This window comes from Electrona antarctica (genome assembly GCF_951216825.1).
Source record: "Electrona antarctica genome assembly, chromosome: 2".
Taxonomy (NCBI): Eukaryota; Metazoa; Chordata; class Actinopteri; order Myctophiformes; family Myctophidae; genus Electrona; species Electrona antarctica.
In genome coordinates, this window is record NC_136807.1 from 8,671,144 (window position 1) to 8,688,857 (window position 17,714).

Below are 17,714 nucleotides of genomic sequence, written 5' to 3' on the forward strand. Positions count from 1 at the left end.
GACGTTTTTTCATTTTCAATACAAGACTTTAACTTGTAAAGAGTATTTCTACGTTGTGGTATTGCAAGTGCTAGTACTACTTTTACTTATAAAACAATCAGTGTTGTATATATGGAACTTAACCTACTGTGAAGCTGTTCACAAAAGGTTTACCTAACTTTGCTACTACAGGGAAAACATTAACATTTTTAAGCTTTGATTGCTCTTTCTTGCACTCTTTATTCTTGTTTGCTGTGCTTGCTGTGGTTTTGAATGTTATGTTATGCAGCTGCATTGTCTGTAAGGAAGCCAAAACTAAAATAGGTTTTACTCTTATGTACCTGTACACAAGGATGTAACAATAAAGTATAACCGATCGTGAACCTTGATCAGACATGTCAACTTGCCATAACTCCATGTTTGCCCTTTTGCACCAATGAGGAAAATCACACAGGCCCTTTCACTTTCTTTCGTTATAGTCTCGCGCACACACACACGCTCGTTCACACTTCCCTTTAAGAGAGAACAGTGAAATTGAAAAAGCTGAAATTGAAAAGATGCTACACTGACTGACATTTGATGACACAACACATGAAGACACACAGCACTGAAGAAAGTAACCGAAGGTGCAACATCGAGCCACATTGTGAGTGATGTGTGGGACATTAAATATGTAAAAGCTAAAAGATTTCAGTCAAAAACCCTCAATTTAATCTATTTAAAATACAACAGAGCTCTACCAATACATCTGAGAATGTCTGTGCATCTGCGTCTGTCTCTCGATTGGCTTTGCTGATTTGGCTGAAGCACACAGCAGGCGTTGACACTAAGGGTTGCCCACCTGGCCCTGGCAGGTAAATAAAGCTTTCGGGCAAGTAGTTTGCGCTTTCTGGTTGCCGGACCGGGTAAGTGCTCGTTTGAGTGGGGACGCAACCATCTATAAACACAACACAAGCTATCCGTCTAAACACTTGAGTGAGGCTCAGTCTTCTGGTCTGTGGAATATAAAATAAGTGCACTAGTTCTAGTTCTAGTGCTATTTTCACTGTTGCTACACTTCAAAATATAAAATAACAAGTGTGATCCCATAGTCATATTCACTGCTCTGTAGGTATTTGGCATAAAAAAAAAAATGTGTGAACTGAGTGGTGTAAGGTCTTATATAGCCTGATCAGCTCTGATCTGACGTAATGTCTGACGTAATGAAATCACACCCGGGTGAACTGGGTGACCGTAGACAGACAGACAGACAGACACGTAAACTAACAAAGCCAGTCGTAGGAGTGGTTTACACCACTCAAAAATTGGATTCATACCCAATTGTTTATACCAAATACCTACATTTTTTTAATCGCACAGCCCCAGAAAGTAAATAAATAAGTGTTGAACAGCAATTCATATTTTATAATGGACAATTTACTTTTCGGGCAAGTGGGCATGACCTTTGGGCAAGTAGAACATGACCTGTAGTTTGCCCGACGGGCAGGTGCCTCTGAGACCTTAGTGTCAACCCCTGCTCAGCCATAGATGGAGACCCCCCAACTCTCCCAACCTGGTGCATTGTATGTCCGTTTGTCATAGATGACTGAAATCATAGATAGACGTACTGATAACAGGTATTGGTAATTGCACTACTTTCTCTTCAAATCTTTAAATAAAATGAGATCAATGGGATCGAAAGTGAACCGACCGCTGATGAGTTACAAGAGCGATGAAAGAGCGGAACGGGGGACTTGGCCTGGGTCAATAACTTCTGTAATAAATGCTGTTAGTACCTGTTGCTTCTTTCAGCACCTGAAAGCAGTGTTGTCGTGCACGCCCTGACCCTTCCCCAAACACCCTGACCCTTCCCCAAACACCCTGACCCTTCCCCAAACACATTAGTACCTCGCCCAGCCAGACAGGACAGTCCCGCTGGCCCAGGATAACAAACAGCAAGCGTTGCTTTCATTGGATCACAACCATCACTTAAAGAAAGCGCAGACAGAGAGCTTGCCTGTGGTCAATGCACTATGCCTGGCTGCCCTGGATGGACACACGTGACACAGTAAACTGCGTGTTCTTTAACACTCAAGAGTGTACACAAATGGATAAATTGACACCGAGGATTATACTGTGTGAGAATACATTAATATGTAGACAATGAATGCACCTCCATTTCCTCTTTTCCACATGTAAACCACAACAAATAGAGAAACGGAAACCTCAAGCCTTACTTCCCTACTTTTAATGCAATATACGGACACAACATTTAGGTTACTACACAGTCGTGAGCGAGTTGTGTAAGAAATAATGGACCCATATGGGTCAAATCAACACGCAAATATTTTAACTAACCACTTAAACCCCCTTATATTCTTAGTGATACGGAACCGAGTTGCGATTGTACTTGGTGCGCTCTCGTTGAAGTGGTTAACTGTAAAGGGCTGTGTACAAAGAAGCTAACGCACACCAAAGTCCTTGTAGCGGAGCCGGCACACGGGAGAAAACTGTAGAGGAAATCTTGAAAAAACAAGAGGGTGGCCGCACACGCCAATAGCCAGAGTGCCAATACTTTATTCGGACAGCAGGTAAGACAAAAATGAATCCAACGTTTCGGCGGTTAAGCCTTCATCAGGGAATCTAACTGTAAAGGGCCAAAGGACTTGCAGGTGGCAGAAGCATCCCTTTGAAACGGACCGCTACACCAATGGAGCGAGGCACCCGTTTCAACTAAGCATCACAAACAAAACGGCTCCGTCCCCCTTGCCTCTGTAGAGACACAGACAGAAAGGGAGGAGTGGAGGGAGAAAAAAAAAAAAAAAAAGCTCTCACCATTTCCACACTCTGTTGTCGCTGTTGTTGGTTCCTGGAGCATCTTGGAGCACAAACTGGCTGTATTTCATGGCTGTATGCATGTGATGATGACACCGCTTTGGAGAATGAAGCGGTGACGCTTCCAGTCTATACAGTAATGTCCAGTTATACTGTACCTGCTACACGAGGCCTATCGTTAGCATTGTCTTCCCAACGCCTATTATTATAAAAACAAGAAAAACATAATACTAGTCGGAGGCAGCCATGTCATCTGGTCAGTTGTGACTTTTTTTCCCCCCAGTCACCTACTGTTTGCCGAGCTCAATTGTGGCGGAAGCTCCCCTGAAGCGCTGCCTGCGGTGAGTGACGCGTGACGTCTGTCCCCCTCGCTGTCCACGGCTCAACGCAGCTCAGCCACACTCAGCAACAACAACAAGCAACTCTTCTTCTCAGAAGGGCCTCGACACTGAATCACCACGCTGCATTCTGCTGCTCCATTTAAAGCTTACTCATTATTAGGACAGACCTGAGGGGGTGATGTCACCTTCAGCCCTGCCCACCTGAGGGAGACGACGCCCATATCTCAGGGCGAGAGGTTTTCTCATTGGGTGGGTGTGTCCTCCAGGAACTGTTGCTCGTCTACCTTTGCTGTTTAAACGTGACAAGGAAACTCACTCTGCCAAGAAGAGGTGTGAGATATTTTTAAGCCATCCACAACTTGGCAGACGTCAAGATAATAATTACTGTACATTTCTTTGGCTTTCATGCTTTGTTTGTTTGTTTATTGACAGAGTTTTTTAGCCGGAGTGACTAGACGTAGTGAACTTGAGGTGATAATTTTCATGGCTCAAAGCCAGAAACAAAGACAATGCCTGTGGGCAAAGAAAAGTGCAGGGTGACTGACACATGTCAGACGGGGGAATGGCCTAGCATTCAGAATATTTTACTTCGCTCTGTCAAGATGAAAATATACTTAAAAGGGTATCTTTGAAAAACAAAGAAGGGTCCCGCACACTGTCAGAAAACTTGCCAGAAATGTTGCTCTCTTTAAAGAGCAACATTTCTGGCAACAAGTTTTCCCTTTTAAGTATGCTTTATTGCCCTACGCGCCTGTCAATAGCCTTGAGGTGTGCATCGGCCTTTTGCTAAAAGATGAAAATATACAACAGCAACAACACAATCCATCTCAACACTATAACTACTAAGTTATAACCTGAAGAGAAACTCTAGAGCCCACCCAAAATTGAGATTGGAAGATTCCAGGATATGAATCTGTCTAGGCAATAGGCATCTCTGTACATAACACAAGTTAAATTAGTGGTTGCTTTTGTAGTCCTATTAAAACTATTAAGTAAACCTTTCGTTAATATACGTCCTTAAAAAGGAATCCAACTATTAGCATCGTCATCTAGAGTTAAGTGTTTACCTGCAACATGTTGACTAATACTACCAATCGCATGATTAATAATTTTCTCCGTTTAACATTTCAGAAGTTGCTAGCGATATCGACCCGTACATTTAATCAAAGTATGCCCTATATTATAGCAGACTATGACTACTATGATCTACACGGTTTACAATAGTTGCAACTACACACTCTCACAAAACAAGTCTGCAAAGCAAAACTACACCCGTTCACAGAGAGGAAACCAAGCAACTATCCAGTGGGGCTGGTTTGATGGATATGAACAATTTACAATTTACAATTTAGGCATTTAGCAGACGCTCTTAATCCAGAGCGACTTACATTAGGCAGGAACAAAAATGACAGCCATTACCATTTCACTCCAAACATTTGCCCATCACGGATAACAAGTGATAACAGATGAATACATAACTGACACCAGATGTGTATTGCCCCACCAGATGTGTATTGCCCCACGGTGCCACCAAAAAAGGCTTTAGGCGTAATATTTTGCTTTAACTTTTTGGCTGGTTAAAGTTCAGCACCAAGCTCTGACCAGTTAACAGGCATAGTGTGTGACGCCAAACCAAAGATCTGCCATTTGTTTAAGAAAATGTGTCTGTCTGAAGTGAGTGGTGCTGTACTGTACTGTACTGTACTGTACTGTACTGTACTGTACTGTACTGTACTGTACTGTACTGTGTGTTAGGCTGTGCAACAGTGACACTTGTTGGTGAACAAACGCTATAACGCTATTTCCGTGCTCGGACACAGCCAGGGACACATGGACACAGGACCCAGGGACAGACCCAGGGACACAGGACCCAGGGACACAGGGACAGACCCAGGGACACAGCCACATACATAGCTGTCGATAGGAGTGGTTGCACCACTCAAAAATACCCTGTATAACACATAACGACACAATGTGACATAGCTCTGTTTACACAATGCTGTACCCCCTCCAACTGTATATACTTTCCATTTTCAACTGTTTATTATATTTGGACAATTGCTTTGGCAATGTAAACGTATGTTTTCTCATGCCAATAAAGCTCCTTTGAATTGAATTGTGTGATATAAAATGTCAGCTTATCATACAATCACATTCATTGTTTAGTTCAGTCCTTGACTTTTTCATGTCAAGGACTTCCAAATTAATATGTATTTTGTGGAGTCCGATCTAAAAAGATTTTGTGCCAGGGACCCCCAGAAGAGAAGATTTGCGTTTTTAAAAAAAAGTTCAAATTATTAAGCAGCATTAAGTTACATAAACACTCACATCACGTCACCACTTTGTGACGCGATGTGAGCCTGTACATATGCTACTTTTTTGTAATAGCCAAAGTATAAAATATGAATGTAGTGGTAAAGTAATTAACCCATTTTGGGGCGGGAACCCCTTTGTGTATTAAGCATTATGTTATACTTTAGCTATTGAAAAATAGCAGATCTACAAGCTCATAGCGCGGCACCGAGTGCCGCGCTATGAGCTTGTAGGTCTGCTATTTTTTATTAATCGTGAAAATGTAGTGCAAATCTTTGAATATATATTCTTTCAGAGCCAACGTTTTTAACTAAAATCTTTGCTTCTGGGGGGTCCCTGGCACAACATACTTTCAGATGGGGGTCGGCGTCCAATTACATATATTTTTGGGGGTCCTTGACATGAAATAGTTTGAGAAAGACTGACATAGAAACATAGGTTTTTCAGAAAACTGTCAAGATTTAGACTTTTGTAGAATCCGTTGTCAAATCCAAATGGGTTAACTAATGTAGCTGGGGACTCCCTGGAACCCACTCAAGGACTTCAAGCACCTCTAATGTAGCTTGGGACTCCCTGGAACCCACTCAAGGACTTCAAGCACCTCTTTAAGTAACATCAATGTAGTGGTAAAGTAATTAACTAATGTAGCTGGGGACTCCCTGGAACCCACTCAAGGACTTCAAGCACCTCTTTAAGTAACATCAATGTAGTGGTAAAGTAATTAACTAATGTAGCTGGGGACTCCCTGGAACCCACTCAAGGACTTCAAGCACCTCTTTAAGTAACTAATGTAGCTGGGGACTCCCTGGAACCCACTCAAGGACTTCAAGCACCTCTAATGTAGCTGGGGACTCCCTGGAACCCACTCAAGGACTTCAAGCACCTCTAATGTAGCTGGGGACTCCCTGGAACCCACTCAAGGACTTCAAGCACCTCTAATGTAGCTGGGGACTCCCTGGAACCCACTCAAGGACTTCAAGCACCTCTAATGTAGCTGGGGACTCCCTGGAACCCACTCAAGGACTTCAAGCACCTCTTTAAGTAACATCAATGACGCTCTTTCATCTTATGTTCAAAGGGTTTCTAGAGAAACTAAGATTTTTTCAATTGCTCAGAGTCATCACTTCAGCTTCGTGGGAGGGTACAGTCCATTATTAAACATATGGGGGATTTTCATCACTTCAGCTTCGTGGGAGGGTAGTGGGTACAGTCCATTATTAAACATATGGGGGATTTTGTGTCCACGATTATTAGTGATTATTTCTAGGCTTGACTCAGTACTTGCAATATAGTAAATAAGTAATGTTCAAATAATAATAATACAAGTAAGACGCGCAAACGCGGGAAGCGAACGCAGCTCGTAAATTGCAATAACAACAATTAGAATAAATTACGTAAGTTTTTTGTTTAAGTTTTTTTTAAGTTAAGTTTTTTTTAAGTTAAGTTTTTTGTGTGTGTGCGTTTTTCCTTTTTAAGTTTTTTTTTTAAGTTAAGTTTTTTTTTAAGTTAAATTTTTTTTAAGTTAAGTTTTTTGTGTGTGCGTTTTTCCTTTAAGTTTTTTTTTAAGTTAAGTTTTTTGTGTGTGTGCGTTTTTCCTTTAAGTGTTACGGTTTTTTTAAGTTAAGTTTTTTTTTAAGTTAAGTTTTTTTTTAAGTTAAGTTTTGTGTGTGTGTGTGTGTGCGTGCGTGCGTGCGTGCGTGCGTGCGTGCGTGCATGCGTGTGTGTGTGTGTGTGTGTGTTTTTGTGTGTGATACAGCTGCGCCCTCTGGTGGTGGGCGGGTGGTGTTACAGCGTGACACACAGACACACACACACACACACAGACACACAGACGTGATCTGCTGTGTCTCATAGTAAATGCTCACTGCGTTCGCAAATACAAAAATGGGCAAGACACTGAACCCCTAATTGTGCTGGTTGGTGCCTTGCATGGTTTCCACCGCCATCGGTGCATGGATGAGTGTGTGAATGGGTGAATGTAATGCACATCTATGTAAAGCGCCTTGGATAAAGGCGCTATATAAATGCACCATTTACCATTTATATATACACACACACACACACACACACACACACACAATACAGCAGTTTTGTCATAGATAAGAAACTGATGGCTCAATTCTGCTCGGCATGCCGTCTCAACAGTCTGTTGAGACACATTTGGTCAGACTTACAAAATAATGTAAAAGCGCTTAATTGATGCTGTTGAAAGCATAGGTTCTGGTTAGTTCATGCTGTTGTTGAAAGCATAAACTTGCAAGTGAAGTATAAGTAAAGTTGGTTTTCTAGTTGTAATCAGGTCCTATATACACTGTGTGTATATATATATATATATATATATATATATATATATATAAAATGATTATTTTCCAAAAGGAGGGAAATAAACCTTCCAAGGAAGGGACTGCACACTCCAGGGAATAGAGACTGACAACTTACTGCATCAACATATTTATTAGCACTAACTAATAATTAACTAGTGCTAATAAATAAGTTGATGATGCAGTAAGTTGTCCGTGTATATATATATATATATATATATATATCATACACAGTAAGTGATTCATATCAACCGGAAATCGTAGATGTATGACAAGAAATATTGGCCTCTATTCCACTGATATGAGGGATATTTCTTTAGATTTAATGGGGCATTTTCTGCCCATTCTCTATCCGTGACCCTGACTGACAGGCCTCAAGCTAGCAATACCTTTCCCACCTACTGTAGGCTATAGTGTTTTGATCCAAAGATAGCCAAGCTCTGCTACTTTTAACTTTCCTAGGAGGCTTTAGATAGCACGATGCTAATCCTACGCTCCTAAAGTGGAAGGTTCAAGTGTCCAGTAATCATGTGACAGTAGGAGTCAAGAGGCCAGCAGTCTGTCCAAGCCTAGCAAAGGAGAGTTTCAGTGAAATAACAGACTATCATAGCTTGATGTTTATATGTGCAGGTCTATGTGTAAATTCCTGCCTACTAGTCCAATGGCTTAAAAGGACCACTTCACCACTTTTCAACCCATCTTCATATAATTGGTCCTCACTAATGGTCATGATAAAAATAGCACTATATTTTTCCGACTCCGTCTGTGTCTCATAGGAGGGCTGTGGACAGTTCAGGAACCCGTCCACCAGTGACATCATCGATGAGGAATCCAAGCTAATAGAAACTGCAGGCTTTCTATTCCTGAAAAATTACAATCTGAAAATGGAAGTCATCGTTCTCACAATAATAAAAATCTAAATATTCTTTTTTTTTTTAAACGATGATGTCACTGGTTATTGGATTTGGGAAAGCACAGTGGAAAGGTCAGAAACACGAATAGCAACGTTTTTTTCCAACAAAATAGGTTTTAAATAGTCCAACCGACTTACATGACAGCGTGTGGATTCTGAAGCATGCATGCCTTTGGGCCAAACGTGGTCACAGGGCTTGGTCCATGAAGTGATTGGTTTCTCCTAAAAGAAAAAGGCAACAACAAGAGGGAGTTAAGTTGATTCCACAGAAATGATACATTTTACAGCAATTTCTAGAGGAAAAAATAATAGCCTTAGATAATGCAACATTTTCCTCACAAAGTGAGAAAGCTTGTGGCGGGATATGGCGAGCGGTGATTCTAGCTGTCATGTATAATTTACATCAGCTTAATTTTGTCTAATTCACATTAGCCACTGAAATAATTTATGGGGAAAGGAAAAAAAATATTTTTCTAGTATTACTAGAGGCTACTACTGCCGCTACTACTAGTCCATGTTCTGTCCAGTTGAACAGCCTAAAACACAGTTAAATGAAATAACTTTCACAATGTATGGTGAATTTCACGACACATTGTGAAAGGCCTTTGGGGGGCCTATCTCAACCTGATAAAACCATACATTACCTATGATACTCCCTGGTGCGCAAACATCATATCAGTGAATGTTGTAAAAAATATATGTACAATTTAATCCCCATTAACAATGATGCAATGGATTTCTCCATCTATCTACTGTAGTTGTGACTGAGTCTAGCGGGAAGAAGTATGATTAAAAGATTTCAAAAGTAGTATGGGTGTTCAGTTCACCGCCAAATGGATCAAAAAGAGGTCTGAAGAAGTCATAATGCTACAAGAAGACGGTCTCCTCTTTGCTGTCCAGTGGGCCTGGGGCACCAACCATCACGTGATCTGGGTTTACAAATCCTATTAGCGGTCTCTGGTTGGGAGAGTCAACCATCTGCTTCTTTCTGGTTGTCGTTACAATAACGTATCCAGTAGTTTGTTAAAGGCCCACCAACGAGCATGAAACATTGTGTGACAGAATAGCAATGGTATTTGGGACTTGTCATTTTAAGTCATGGTTAATGTTTGTATTCAATGTTCTGCAGTAAAATATTAACATTCTGTAGAACCTAAAATTCATCCAACTGTTAACACTTTCATCGCCCTCTAGTGTTCATGTGATGTTACCGCAGGCAGCCAGGCAATATCTGTGAATTTGCGCCAACTACTTCCGGGGCACACAGCCCAACACAGCGAGGAGGAGGAGCAAAAAGTTGTACCTGGACAGCACGAAAGGTTAGTTTTGAGCTTCGGCTGCTTGGAATTGATATAAACCTTATAACCCGCCATATGGCGGGTATGGCGATCTGCGGGGTAAAATCTTAACCCGTCATCTGGCGGGTTATGGTGCTGCATGGCATCGTGAGTGTTAAAATAAATACAATTCTTTGGTTTATACTGTATATAACCACATTAACCCTGGCTTCCCTATTTTGGGCTCGTCATTATAGGTGAATATGTAAAAGAAAAGGGTTTTTCAATTCAAAGATTTCCCCTACAAAAAGTCAAAAAGTGAAATGAGCAGATCCACTTGAAGTTGAAACACGTGAAAAATAGCACATTATAGTGTTATAGTGTTTAGACAGATATCTCATGTTGTGTTTACAGATGGTTGTGTCGCCTCTCAAACGAGCACTTGTCTTGCCCCCTCGGGCAACCTGAAAGCAAACTCCACCTGCCCGAAAGTTTTATTTACCTGCCAGGGGCAAGTGGGCAACCTGAACCCTTAGTGTTTTATTTAGCTGCCAAGTGCAGGTGGGCAACCCTTAGTGTCAACGTCTGTTACCCTGGTGATCATTTATTTCTCACAACACATTCACAAAAAATGGCATTTGATTAACTCAGTAAACATGTTTGACATCCGTTCATTCTCCACAGTGACAGTTCAGCATGTGGTGGCACCGACTGGTCAGCTACAGTCGTATCAGCCCTAGCTAGGGCTGATGCAGCCTCTGACCATTGAGCTCAAAAGATTGCCATATTTTAATTTTACCCAGGGATAATATGGCAGTTGAGAGAATACTGCATAAGCTAAAGTGGCACTGCATGACTGCAATAAGTTCCAGACATTGAGTTCATGAGTTCAGGCGCAAAGGAACCAAAACACAGAGTGGAAAACAGCAACCTTCTGCAGAAATGATTCCAGCAGCATGGCATTTCCTTTTCCAGTCCAGTTCCTCGTTGGCAGTAATGTTAATCTAACTAACAATTAGCCTAATGCATTCATTATACAAAGACTATTTTGTCTTTGTAAATAAATAAGGCTTTGGGTACGGTATGTAATCAACTAATTATCGCTCAGGATTCTTTATTGCCCTCAGTTGAGTTGGGCAGCGGTGGCCTAAAGGTTAGAGGAGCGGCATTGTTGCCGGTTCGATTACCCGGACCGGCAAGACAATTTTAGGTGGGTTAGTGAATGGTCACACCCCTCCCCCCCAACACTGCCGTGCCCTTGAGCAAGGCACTGAACCCCAAACTGCTCCAGTGGAGCTGATCAGTTACCAACAGGACTGATTGTTGTCAGCTCCCAGGCTTTAATGTCGGTGTTTCTATTGTTCAGGGCGTTGCTGAAAATGATAACTTGTGCTCAACTTTTTCAGTTATTAAAAAAAAATCTTCGGGAAAATTAAAAATATAAGATAAATAAATATCAAATATCTAAATACTGAATGACTCAATCTGAGAAACCATTCAGTTAACATTTGTTTCCCCTTTGTTTTTTCACCACCTCCTTTTTTGTGTAGAAACAGGAACTCGGTTTAGCTCCTCCCCTTTCTTAGTCCACTTCTTCCCAGGTGCTTCTGTGTGTATTCCTACTAACAACAACACTACATGTTTAGGATCGTGGTGCTGATGATGAATTCTGTTGGCAGAATCGGTCTTGAGAGATTTGTTTGACAGTGAAATAAATATCTTTCCCTTTATCCCATTAAGAGGCCTGAAATCAGTTCAAGATTTGTGTAATTAATTTCTTCTAAAGTAAAACTTGGCTTAGCTTGAATTTACATCACAATGATCTTGTGAAACCTTACAAGCAGATGTGCAACTGTGGCTTGTTAAGCAAGTCTGTAAGGGGACTCTTTCACTAAAAACAAAAGACGATTGCTGATGACTAATCCAAGTTTGCAGGTTATATTTCTTCAACCCATTTTGGGCGGGAACCCCTTTTGGTGTTAGCATTATGTTATGCTTTGGCTATTGTAAAATAGCAGATCTACAAGCTCATAGCGCGCCACCGAGTGGCGCGCTACGAGCTTGTAGGTCTGCTATTTTTGAAAAATCAAAGAACGACTGACATAGAAACATAGCTTTTTCAGAAAACTGTCAGGATTTAGAATAATTTTTTAGAATCTGATCTCAGGTCAAAATGGGTTAAACAACATGCTGTATGTACAGCACACAAAGCTGTAACATTGGATTGTTATGTAAATACCTTTATTTCTTTTTTTTATTCAGTGTTAGTAATACTAACCTGGGGTTGAAATCAGTTTTTCAACTAATTTGATATGGGACCCAAGGTAAATCCTCCCCTTAGCCCTTCAGCTTCTGGATTCTGCATATTTACAAAAGGTGCTTAGGACTAAATGCCATGATTGTTATTTTGTCTCCGTTTGCCATTTTTCCAAGTATTTGTGGTATTGCATGATGCAGCACTTAAACTGTTCTCCATTCTCACTTAGATAAATTGCAATAAAAGCACTTGATTTTCAAATGAAATCAATACTAGCCCAATGTCTCACGATGCTGTTTTTTTTATGTTTTAACTTCTCTCATGGAGGGTGATCAATTAATGAATACAGTGGAAACAAATCCAGCTGATTATAGTACTTTGCCAACTGAATATAGCCTGAACAACGAGTATTTAAAATAATTGAATCTGACAAATCAATTTACTCTCTTTTCTCAACTTGCAGACCATAACTGCCAGCATTTTTTTCACCTTTATTTTACGCCAACAAAATTAATGACTGCAATTCTTCACTAATTTCAACATATTCTGAAACAGTGGTAAACATTTCCTCATCAGCAAAAGGGGAAACGTTTGCATTTCTCTCCTTCGAAACAACACACACACCTTTAGTGTTGTTCAAATGCACAGAATTACTCCCTGGACATTTCACTTCTCCATGGAATAACCCTGGGCAATTCCCAACACAGACGCACACAAACACCGACGTGCACTGAATACTTTTGCAACATCCCCAGCGGTCAAAGGGAGTCTACCGGCGCGCCTCAGCCTAATATGGCTAGTCCGGTGCGTCACAGAAGCAGGGACAACAGTTGCAGAAGGGACTGACACTGGAGCAGCTCCAACAGTTAAAGCCTTTTCAGGTGCTAGTACAACAAGAAATTCCTCAGAGTCACCGGGCCGGTGGTCAGACACAATTGAAACACCTTGCTGCTTTTCGGCGACACTGTGCACATAAACACCTCACATAAATCGAGATGCTACAAGATGGTCGTTGCACGTTGTTGCAACAATTCTGTTTCAAAACGGATTTCTCGCACAACATGAAACTTCCTCAACTATAGTATACAACGTCATTGAGATAGGTAAATTGACTTTATTAACCGTCTGCCCACCGGACACATAGAACACGAGAACCTACCTTTCTCTCGTTCCCCACCAGAAACATGGAACACGTAGTTCTCGTGTTTGTATTGTTTAATCCATTTTGAAGGTCCGATCGTAATGCTAGCTGATGTTGCTACCGCAACAACACTCTGGGACACTCTTCATTATGAAGATGCGCGCGCATCCACTTGCATTGTCCGCCCTGTCTTCAGAGGCCGTATCTCGGAAGGGACATTAAGGGGGCAGATTTGGCCCAGACAAGCGTTTTCAACGCCCCCCCCCCCCCCCCCCCCCCCTTTTTTCCCTCACTGTATATGTTTCTTTTCCCTTTTTACCTCCATTATGATGAATTCCTGTTCTGTTCTTTGTCTATATAGAAGTGTCTATTTGTACGTCTCTAAATGTTTTGATGAATTGAACATGGTGGACCCTCTTGTAAACAAGTGTAATGCTTAATTGGGTCGTCCACTCACAGTTAACAGCCTTTGTATCGAGTTTGTGCTTGAAATGTACTGTAATTCTGCAAACTGTTTCAATCAATCAATCAATCTGTAGCAGGCGCTGTGATACTCGCGGTACACTTTTTCCACCGCCAAGCGAGACAACAACAACCAGTGATGACAACACACACAGATTTGTTTCATAGTAACATGCGATTAGGGATATTTTGTTCTTCAAAGTAAGTGTTGAGTTGGCAGTACGCCATCGAGTGATTAATTAATGCTGGCGGGTAAAGTAAAGATTAACCAATCTCTCCCGAGTTTCCACACAGGATTAATAAAGGTCTGTCTCTGTTTGTAAAGAGCAGGCAAGCTACTTGTAGGTTATAACAATGAATGAAGCGGTAGTTGAATGGCATAACAACAAGAGAAAACACAGTGCTTTGCATAATGTCCAAAATAAAGAGCAGGAAAATGTCACCATTCCACTCAACCAAGTCTTCTGAAAAAGTACAGAACATTAGAGAGGAATATAATGGTTCATACACCAGAGTAAAACCCGTGAGAAATCCAGTAAAACCTCAAGTCAGCACAAAATCCACACAAATCTACTTTCCCCCAGGGAATTAACAAGTTGCAGGCGGCCGCATTGGAGAGTAAAGACAACGCGCGGCACAGATGTTTTGGCCTAAGCCTTGACCAGTGTTTAATATTGCACACTGATGAAGGCTTTGGCTGAAACATCTGTGCCGTGTTGTTTGTGTGTCGACTCTCCTACACTGCTGTCCCTCTTAATTGATTGAAGTGGATTTTGCTCTCCCACGTCTCCCACGTGAAAGCCGTAAATCCACTAGCAAATAGCAACGTTCCATTTTGGTTAAGTGTTACTGCATTTCCCACCTTTGTTTTCTCTGCTGCGACAGTCAAAACTGTATATACACAATATACATCCATACAGTTCCTATGGGCTAATTCTCTTTCCATTTGTAAAAGAGGGGAAAACTCCCACTGTATGTATGTCGTCCACACGATAACTATGAATATGTTGCTTTTTTGATCTACCGGTATGTCATTTTAGATTGTAGCGTTGGCCATTAAAAAATAGAAGATGCATTGAAAGTGTTTAACCCATTTTGGGCGGGAACCCCTTTTGGTGTTAGCATTATGTTATGCTTTAGCTATTGAAAAATAGCAGATCTACAAGCTCATAGCGCGCCACCGAGTGGCGCGCTACGAGCTTGTAGGTCTGCTATTTTTGAAAAATCGAAGAACGACTGACATAGAACATATCTTTTTCAGAAAACTGTCATTTTCAAACAGACATTTTTAGAATCTGATCTCAGGTCAAATTTGGGTTAATGACATTTGTAGAATCAGCCTCAAGAGTCCAACTCAAGTGCATGGCCCTCCACGGCTATAACAAACACCACCAGAGCGGAATGCATGCTCAAATTATCATCGACATAATGTTATGATTCTTTGTGTGAACGATTAGGCTCACAGAAGCTGGACACAGGCTTGTCAAAGTGACATTTAACAAATGGGTGACATCATTGTGTAGTCAGAAGATATTATATTCCAGCATCCTTTTGCTCCTAACACAATTACAGGAGTGTTTTCCCCCTACTACGCCCCAGCAACAGTGTTGGGTCAGCTACATGTAGCAATTGCCGTCAGCATTAATTCATCCATCGATTGCGTACTGCCAGGGTTTTATCGCGCGTAACACTTACTTTGAAGAGCCAAATATCCGTAATCGCATGTTACAGTGACAAACTGCTGTGTGTGGTGTCTTGACCGGTTGTTGTTCTCTCGGTCGGTGGTGGAAAAAGTGGACCGCGAGTATCACAGCGCCTGCTACAGGCTGTTGAAAACGCTTGTCTGGGCCAAATCTACCCCTCTAATGTCAGTTCTGAGATACAGCCATCTGAAAACAGAGCAGGCAATGTAAGTGGATGCGGCGCACATCTTCAAAATGGCCACGGCCATTGTGCGTTTGTGTCCCAGAGTGATGTTTGCGTTAGCAATATCAGCCAACGATCGAAACGGGAGTTCCAGACCCGCACCCAGGGTGCCGCCCCGATTCCGGCGAGCCGCCCCGCGTCCGAAACGGTTGAGAAATGACAGAGTTACCGTGTGGGGGTCCCTCTACTGTACCCTCTACTGTACTGTACTGTCACTGTACTGTACTGGCACAGCCGAAATCAGCATATATACAGTTCATATGTGCGTGTGTGTTTGTGTATGCGTCAGGTTGCGCACAGGTGGTGAAAAACAACCATGCTGTTTTCGTGCTCAGACACACCCAGCCACCCAGTCAGTCAGCCACCCAGTCAGTCAGGCACCCACCCACACACAGTCACTTAAGGAAGTGGTTGCACCACTTAAAAAAATCGTGAAAACGTGCCTCAAATCTTTGAATATATATATTCTTTCAGAGCAAACGTTTTTAACTCAAATCTTTGCGTCCCTGGAACAACATATTTTCAGATGGGGGTCAGTGGCCAATTACATATAATGCTGGGGGTCCTTGACATGAAATATGGAGCACCACAGAAACATGAGGTATTTCAGAAAACTGCATTTTTTAAAAATTCGACGTCAGGCCTAAATCATGGGCTAACAACACTCACCTGTATTCTATGGCAGAGGAGGTGCTCAGACTCCGGGTCTTCCTGGTACAGAGGGAAAGGCCGTGGTTGGGAACTTTGCCACCGTCACAGGTGGCGCAGCAATACGGGACCGCCCCGCCCCCTACACCCACCAGCTCCTCTCCGCCGCGTCCACCACGGTCCATGTTCACCGGCTAGACTGGAGACCACACACACAGTCACACACAAAATGAGGATTGGCTGATTTGTGAAACTGGAGAGAGAGGGCAATGTTATGTTTAAAGCAAATAATACACTGCGCAGGAGCAAAGGGCAAATGTGATTTACTCGCCCCGTGTTAATCTCAAAATATCTTGAAAGCAGTGAGTGGGAACTGTGGAAGCCAAGCCACGTGCCACCAAATGTTCCCTGTGCAATGTTTTCCATGTGCATCATGATGATGTCCCGTTGATTAAATTAGACAAGGCAGTAAAAAATAAAGTATAGGATCCGCTCTTCTTTGCAGTTGTCAGCATTATCGTGAAATTGGACAGCAGGACAGCAAACGATCTTGCAGAACATTGCGGGTCATTGTTTGGTTCCGTTTGTACACTTTGTCTTGAATCAACAACACACGGGATTTTACAGTGCAGGATCCTGACTCCTGAAATGATGGACAGCCTAGTACTAAATCATAGCTAATGTAGCTTATGTTGCTAATGTTAACTAGCATGTAAACCAGCAGGCTACTTAGTTTAATATCTTATTATGTGACAGTACACTGTCCAAAAGGTGTATTTAACACTAACCTTTTAATCCACAACGTTACAAGGAGCACGACGATGTCACCAGAGCCTGCTCCATGAATTAGTTGTATTGCATTGAGTTCAAATCATTACAATTATAGCTTTTCCTTGGCTGTAAACAGTCAGCCCATAGTTTCCTGATTCCCTAATGGTACACCGAGACTCGTGACCCATACAATTCTACCACGCCATAAATAGTAGGTTTTTTTTCTTCGCACACTGTTATATTATATAAATGTGGGAAAACGGTGCATATTTTCAACCGTCTCTAGACTCTCACCTATCTGGTGCTTTGCAGTATAACTGCAAATTCCTCTCAGAGTCACCGAATTCGGTAGGTTGCCACTCTCGGTGTCACACAGACGGAGCAGCAGCACCTGACGTCATGTTGGACGAGCTGCTTCGATCTGGTGCGAGTCGTTCATTGGACAGTAGGGTAGGCGCTGTTGTTACGGCTGACTTTTTAATTATGCACCGAATGTAAATATGCATAACCGTTTTTATACTGTGTTATTATTATTATTATTATTATTATTA

At 41.9% G+C, this 17,714-nt stretch overlaps 1 protein-coding gene across 2 annotated transcripts in view; it reads right to left on the reverse strand.

The window, feature by feature from the left end:
- Nucleotides 1-17,341, reverse strand: part of nadka (NAD kinase a) — a 32,774-nt gene extending 15,433 nt beyond the window's left edge. For both annotated transcript variants that reach the window (XR_013788555.1, XM_079490260.1), the window contains exons 1-3: nucleotides 17,181-17,341; nucleotides 16,414-16,591; nucleotides 8,820-8,903 (exon numbers count right to left, since the gene is read on the reverse strand). Coding sequence is in view for 1 of the 2 variants with exons in the window: in XM_079490260.1 (XP_079346386.1) it covers nucleotides 8,820-8,903; nucleotides 16,414-16,577 (248 nt within the window). In the remaining variant the exon portion in view is untranslated. The remainder of the gene's footprint in view (nucleotides 1-8,819; nucleotides 8,904-16,413; nucleotides 16,592-17,180) is intronic.
- Between the last annotated feature and the right edge of the window lie 373 nt (nucleotides 17,342-17,714).